Raw genomic sequence first — 6730 nt, 5'->3', positions numbered from 1 at the left:
CTTTTTTTTTTTTTTTCCATTTTTTCTTTTTTTCATAAAAAACAAACAAACGGTTCCAATCCCAGTTAAATACAGAACTTGAAAAGTGTTCCAGAAAAAAAGTGCTGGCTAAATTACCTCTGCAAGAGAAACACAACACGGGGGAGAGGGGAGGGGGAGGGAGGAGAGGGGTGAGAAGGGCCCCCCCGGGGCCCCCCCCCCTGCCCCCAGCATCACACCTCACCTACCCTGTAACAAAACCTCGCTGTCCGCTCGGCACGTCAGTGGCACTACAATGAGGTGACCGTAAACGTGTCCTCGGGGTGCTGCTCCACCATCGGCCCCAAGAACCCGCTCTTCTGGGCGGGGGCCATGACGGGGTGCCCCTGGGGTGCAAACGTGGGGTACCTGTAGTTGTCCTGCAGCTGCAGCATGGAGTCCCTCGGGACGGGGGAGATGTTCAAGTCATTGATCAGGGGACAGGCGTAGGGGCCGCGGTGGTGGGCGCGGGACATCTCCAAGGGCTCCTTCTCGCCCTTGGAGGGGTGGGGGCCGCCGGGGCTGCCCAAATGGGGGTTGAGACACGAGGGGTCCGTCCTGCCCATGAAGTCCACCAGCATGCCGGCGCCCGCCTTGCCGTCGTACGAGGAGGGGCTGCGGGTGCTGGTGGTGGGCGAGTACCAATACGGGGGGTTTTTGCAGCTGGGGGACTCGTAGTGCGGCTGCGGCATGGCCAGGTCGCGGCACGCCACGTGGGGGCCGTGCGGGAGAGCCCCCCCCTGCATGCTGTGCTTGAGCGAGTCGCAGGCGGGCAGTTTGCGCAGCTCACCCGCCCGCAGCTCCTCCTTGAAGGCCAGGGTGGGCGAGCAGTTGGGCGAGAAGGCTTTCTGGAGGCCGGCCTCGAAGACAGCCTGCTGCCCGGGGGCCGCCAGCTGGTGGGGCAGCGCGGGGAAGTGCTTGCCCTCCAGCTCCGGCTGCCCCAAGCCGGGCGAGTCGCTCTGAAAGCCCTGCACGAACGTCCCGTCCGACGGCGTCGAGGGGTTCATGGAGTAAGGCCCGGCGTAGTCGCAGGGGTCCCGCTCACCCACCCCGAAGCCCCGCGACTGGGAGGGCAGTGGGGACATGCTGCTGTCCCCGCTGTAGTAGTCCAAGCCCAGGTCCGTGCTCTCGTGGAAGAGCGGGTTCACCGCCTGCGCCTTGCTGGGGAACTTGGCCTTGCCCGTGCCCCGCTCCTTCTTGGAGGCGCACGCCCCGCGTGAGCCCCGCGGCTGCCGGGGCCCCGTGCTGCGCTTGGAGGGGTAGACGGAGGAGGAGGAGGACGAGGAGGAGAAGCTGAGGTGCGACGCGTCAAACATATCCACCTTCTTCCGCCGGCCCCGGCCGGGCTTGGAGTTGCTCTGGAAGAGAACGCTCTGGTTCCAGTTGTAGCCGGGCGCCGAGGACGCCTCGTTCCAGTCCATCATCAGCTTCTCCAGGCTGGACAGGCTGGACTGGCCCTCGCTGGACGAGGCCTCGCTGTTGGCGCGCCGGTATCCGGCCGGCTGGTTGAACTGCGTGCTGTCGGAGGACGACTCAGAGAAGGTCTCTGACACCGTCTGCTGCTTGGCTTTCTGCGGGGTGTAGTTGGAGATGTCCAGGATGACGTTGGGCTCGTTGAGGTGGCACTCGAAGCCCGGGTTGTAGAGCTGGCTGAACGCCTCCGAGCTCCACTCCAGCCCGCCGTAGCCCTGCCGGAACGGCCACTGCGACGCGCTGGGGAACGGCCGGCAGTTCTCGGGGGAGGGCTGGAAGGAGGCCGATCCTTTGGGCACCATGTAGCCGCCGGGAGAGACGGTGCTGGCGCGGCTGTCGCAGCGCAGTGGGGTGTGCGAGGCGCTGGAGAACTGCCCGCCCTCGGCGCTGTTGAAGAAGGAGGCTTTGCCCAGCGGCAGGCTGGGCCCGGCGCTCTGCTGCGCGTAGCCGGCACTGTGCGCGCTGCTGGGGGACGAGGGCAGGCTGCTGCCGCTGCCGTAGGCGAAGCTGCAGTCCTTGCTGGCGGGGCAGTCCTGCGCCGGGCCGTACTGCTTCCCCGGGGGGAAGACGCCGGCGGGGGTCACGCTCTGCCCCGTGCCGTACCCACCGTACTGCGGGTAGCCGGCCGTGCCCCCCGGGTGTGCGGTGGGCGAGCGGGAGACAGTGGAAGGTGGCACCAGTTTGGGGAAGGCCTCGGCACTGCGGCACTCCGAGGAGCCCGCCTGGCCGACGCCGTAACCAGCGGTGGGGCGGCCGGGAGGGAAAGCCTGCCGGGCCTGCATGGCGGCGTGGAAGGCCTCGGCGCCAGGGCCCGCGGCCGTCGGCACCTTGCCGCCCCGTGCCGGGTAGGCAGCCAGCCCGCCACGCTGCGCCGCCACGGCGCCAGGGGGGGCCGCATAGGCAGCTGACTTGCGGGACTCGGAACGCGAGGCCGAGAGGGCAAAGTCCAGCAGGTCGGAGGAATCATCCGAGTCCAGCAAGGAGCGGAAATACCCCGTGAAGAGGCTGTGCCGCTCCTGGCCCACCTCGGCCTGCGAGGAGCCGGCACCGCTCGCGTAGAAGCCGGCGCGGCCTGAGGAGCCCGACTCCAGCGCGGCGGCGTGGAAAGGCCGGGCCTCGGCCCCCTGGTAGCCGCAGTTGCGGCCGGGCTGGCCGGCGGCATGGCCATGGTGCGGGGCCCAGGGGCTGCCCTTCTCCCCGGCCCACTCGGAGGCACTGTCGCTGAAGCTCTGCCCGGGGTTCTGCTCGGGGAACAGCACTCCGTTCTTGCGGGTCCGCCGCTTGCGCTTGGGTTTGCCCACGGGGTCGGGCTCCGGCCGGCCCCTCTTGCGCGGGTGCACGGGGTCGGCATGCAGGGCGGCGGGCGCCTTCTTCTTCTTGCCGATGCCCTCGAAGAAATCGCTGAAGGAGCAGCGGGAGGCGCGGGCCGCGTGGGCTCCTCCGCGCCCGCCAAAGCCGCCCGCCTTGCCGCCGCGCCGCCGGAAGCCCTGCACGCGGTGCAGGAAGTGGGAGATGCTCTGCGTGTCGGGCGCCTGGTGGATGGACTCGGGCTCGCTGGGCGTCCAGCAGCGTGGCGGGGAGCAGCGCCCCGAGCACTGGCTCTGCCGGTTGAGGAACGCCAGCTTGGCCAACACGTCCGAGTAGTCGGCCTTGCTGTCGTTGGTGTCGGCGATGTAGGAGGGCTGCGGCGAGGCCAGCTTCTGCTTCCTCCTCCTCCTCTTCTTCACCTCCGGGGCCGGCTCCTTGGGTTTGGTCTGGCCCAGCAGCAGGTTCTTGGGAGGCCGGCCCCGCTTGCGCTTCAGGATGATGGGCATCTCGCCAGGGGGAAAGACCACCACCACGTTGCGCCCGTTGTTCTTCATCTTCAGCAGCGGCGTGGGCTCCATGGAGCTGCTGGCCGCCAGCTCCTTGCCTTCCAGGTTCAGGTTGCTGCTCAGCGACGACACCTTGTAGGTGGTTTTGTTCCTCCTCCCCAGCGACACCGGGATCTTGGCCATCTTCACCACCATCTTCCGCACCCCCCGGCACTTGCTCTTCTTCCCCCCTGCCGCTGGGGTCTTGGGCACCTCGTCGGGCTCCAGGGCTTCAGGGGGCGGTGGGGGGGCCAGCAGCGGGGTGCCGGGCTCCTCAGGCCCAGGGGGCAGCTCGGCGGGCAGGGCGAGGGGCAGGACACGGCTCTCGGGGACAACGTCAGCCCTCCTCCCTCGCCCTGCCCTCCTCCGGCGGCACAACATCTTTGGTTTGTCAGTCCGGCGCAGCGCGTACTTGCGGTGATCCTCTCCGCACCTCCCGGCCCCCCGACCCCCGCAGGGGCCGCGTTTCACCACGCCGCTCAGCGGGCAGCCCCCCAGGCGGGGCTGCAGGCTGTGGGGCCGTAGGGGATCCCCAGTGCCCGGCTGCGCTTCCAGCAGCTCCGTCACGGGGCTCAGCGGCTGCGGCTGCAGCAGGGATGGCTCAGAGGGCAGCAGTGGGGCTCGCGCCTCCAGGAGCTGTGGCTCCAGCGCTCCGGGCAGCGGCTCCAGCGTCTGCAGTCCCAGCGGCTCAGCCAGCGGCTCCAGTGACTGCAGCTCCAGCGACTCGGAAAGCGGCTCCAGAGACTGCAGCTCCAAGGATTCAGAGAGCGGCTCCAGCGACTGCAGCCCCAGCGGCTCCAGGTTCTGCAGTTCCAGCGACTCCGGCAGCGGCTCCAAGCTCTGCGCATCGAGCAGCTGGGGCTGCGACTCCAGGGACTGGGAATCCAGCAGCCGGGACTGAGAGTCCAGCTCTTGAGCCGGGAGCAACTGGGGCTGCGGCTCCATCGGCTGCGACTCCAGCAGCTGCGTCCCTGGGCACGCCAGCGAGGCCAGCTCGTTGAGGATGTCCGCCTCGGCCAGCTCGGAGTAGTCGCCGGTGTCAGGCTGTGAGCACCCCGCTTCCTCGGCGGGCGCTTTGCCAGAGGCTGGGGGCTGCGGGGCGCTTCCCCCACCGCCCTCACCCTCCCCGTCGTGGGCTGGGGGCCGGGGATGCCGCGGCGGCTCGGCTTTGCAGAGCACCCCACGCTCCTCGGGGCTGCGGATGCTGTTGGCCAGGGAGGGCGAGGAGAAGAAGCTGTACTGCAGGTCGCGGTCGGCGGGCAGCAGCCGGCCATCCTCGTGGCCACTGCCGCTGCCGCCGCTGCCGCGCAGGATGCCGCAGTCCAGATGCACCCCGCTGCTCTTGAGGTCCTCGGAGAGGCGGTTGAGGTCCTTCATGATGTCGATGAGCTGCACCACGGGGTGAAGGTTGATGTGCCCGTTGCCGCACTTGCTCCGGAGCAGCGCGACGATGCTGTCGACGTTGCAGCGGCCCGAGGCCAGCGTCGCGTTGGGGAAGGTGTCGGGCGCCCGATCGCGGGCGGCTGCTTCCTCCGCGCTGCCCCCCAGGATCCGGGGCTCTCCGGCGCAGCCCAGCAGCTCCTCGGCCTCCTTGGTGCCGCCGTGCACGCCCTGGCACCGGTCGGCCGGGTCGCCGTGCAGCAGCGAACCCGCCTGGTGCTCCCGGCCGAGCGCTGGGCACGAGCCCTCAGGGAAGCTGAGCACGCTGCAGGATAAGGCTTTCTCCGCCGGGCAAGCGGGGGGCTGCTGCGCCGGGTGCCCCGGAGGGTAGAATTTGGGCTCTCGGACGTAGTCAGGCGAGCCTCGCACAACGCTGGTCGTTACCACTGGGCCCGGGGGCTTCACGCGCATCCTGACCTCCTCCTCCCCCGCGTGCCGCTGGGCTGAGCAGGTGCTGACATGGGGGTCGGGGAAGGTGAGGCGGGGACCTGGGGGGGGCAGAGAGGGACGGTGAGGATCCCGCGGCACCACCCGCCCCCTCCCCGCCCCCTCTCGGGGTGCAGACCCCCCCCTGCCCACCACGGGCACGCCTTACCCTCGGCTCTGCTGCTGCTTCTGCTATTGCACTTGAGCTCTCTGCAAAGGAAGGGGTGCAGAGGGTTAGCCCCCGGTGAGGGGGACCCCGGTGCCCCCCCGTGCCAGCACCAGTCCCTGCGAGGGCCGTACCAGGGGCCGTTCCTCCCCGGGGTGCTCCCGAGCCGGCACAGCCGGTGCCCATCACCCTGGCGCGGGGCAGGGGCTGGGGGAGGCCGCCTGCGATCTGGGGACAGAGGGGATAGGTTGACCGGCCTGTCCGCGGAGCCGGAACGGATTGCGGGACCGAGGACGCTCGGTTCCACCTCCCCAGCCCCACCCCATACGCGCAGCCCGGGCTTTGCGGCGTGCCCCGGGGTGCCGGGTTACGAGAACGGGGCGGGCGGGGGCCCTGCGGCCGCATTGCCGCTAGGTGTCCCCGGCGAGCCGCGCTGCCCGCCCGCAGAGCTGCCCGCCACGGCACGGCACGGCACGGTTCAGCTGGCCCGGCACGGCACGGCACTGCATGGCACGGCACGGCACTGCATGGCACGGCTCAGCACTGCACGGCACGGCTCAGCACTGCACGGCACGGCTCAGTACTGCATGGCACGGCACGGCATTGCATGGCACGGCTCAGCACTGCACGGCATGGCCCAGCATTGCATAGCACGGCACGGCAAGGCATGGGGCCGAGATGGGGTCGGGGTGGGCAAAAGGAAAGTTCTTTGTTCGAGGGCAGATGGGAGGCAGGAAGCTGTTGGTGCATCCTCAGTACGAGGGATGGGGTGCCCAATGGGGTGCCGTGGGGGGTCTGGGGGGCTTCCCCTCGTGGCATGCCAGCAGAGGGGACGCGGGGACGTGTGCTGGTGCAGAGAGGACAGCCCGAGGGGGTGAGGCATCAAAGCTGGGGGCTGTCACCCCATCCCCACCCCCCTGCCTGCAAACACAGCTCACGGAAAGTCGAGGCTGGAAAGAGTGAGCTCAGCTCCTTGGCAACCCCGGCCCAGCGCCACCGCGTGCTGCCCCCCCGGCCCCCAACTCCGTACCCCTCCCCGCTTCCTTCCCTTCCCCCCCGAGGCCACCCCACGCACAGCTGCTACCCTAAGCCAGCTGCAGTGGGGCAGCACATGAGGTGACAGCAGCCACAGCGTCCCCCCGCCACCCCCGCATGTTTCCCTCTGCTGTGAGTGGGTGGCACCGCGGGGACACCTCTGAGCTCCACACGAGGACACGGGGCTCTGGCACCCAACAGTGGGAAGGGGCACCCAGCGCCCCCCACCCCCTCCCATCACCCCACAACCCCCGAAGCTGGGGGATCCACTTTGCCGTCCCCCTCCCACTGAAGCGAAGCAAAGCGGTGCGGTTGGTTG

The 6730-nt window shown here is 69.5% G+C and overlaps 1 protein-coding gene across 2 annotated transcripts in view; it reads right to left on the bottom strand.

Annotated features, from left to right (window-relative positions):
- AHDC1 (AT-hook DNA binding motif containing 1) overlaps nucleotides 1–6730 on the bottom strand; it is a 40235-nt gene continuing 33505 nt past the window's right edge. For both annotated transcript variants that reach the window (XM_042892844.1, XM_042892843.1), the window contains exons 3-5: nucleotides 5380–5420; nucleotides 228–5272; nucleotides 1–119 (exon numbers count right to left, since the gene is read on the bottom strand). In XM_042892844.1, coding sequence (XP_042748778.1) covers nucleotides 270–5195 — 4926 coding nt within the window. In that variant the 5' untranslated portion in view covers nucleotides 5196–5272; nucleotides 5380–5420 and the 3' untranslated portion in view covers nucleotides 1–119; nucleotides 228–269. The remainder of the gene's footprint in view (nucleotides 120–227; nucleotides 5273–5379; nucleotides 5421–6730) is intronic.

Source organism: Lagopus leucura, unplaced genomic scaffold, assembly GCF_019238085.1.
Source record: "Lagopus leucura isolate 7727_CA_CO unplaced genomic scaffold, USGS_WTPT01 136-15_obj-0_obj, whole genome shotgun sequence".
Classification (NCBI taxonomy): Eukaryota; Metazoa; Chordata; class Aves; order Galliformes; family Phasianidae; genus Lagopus; species Lagopus leucura.
This window is presented reverse-complemented; position numbering and strand designations above follow the sequence as displayed.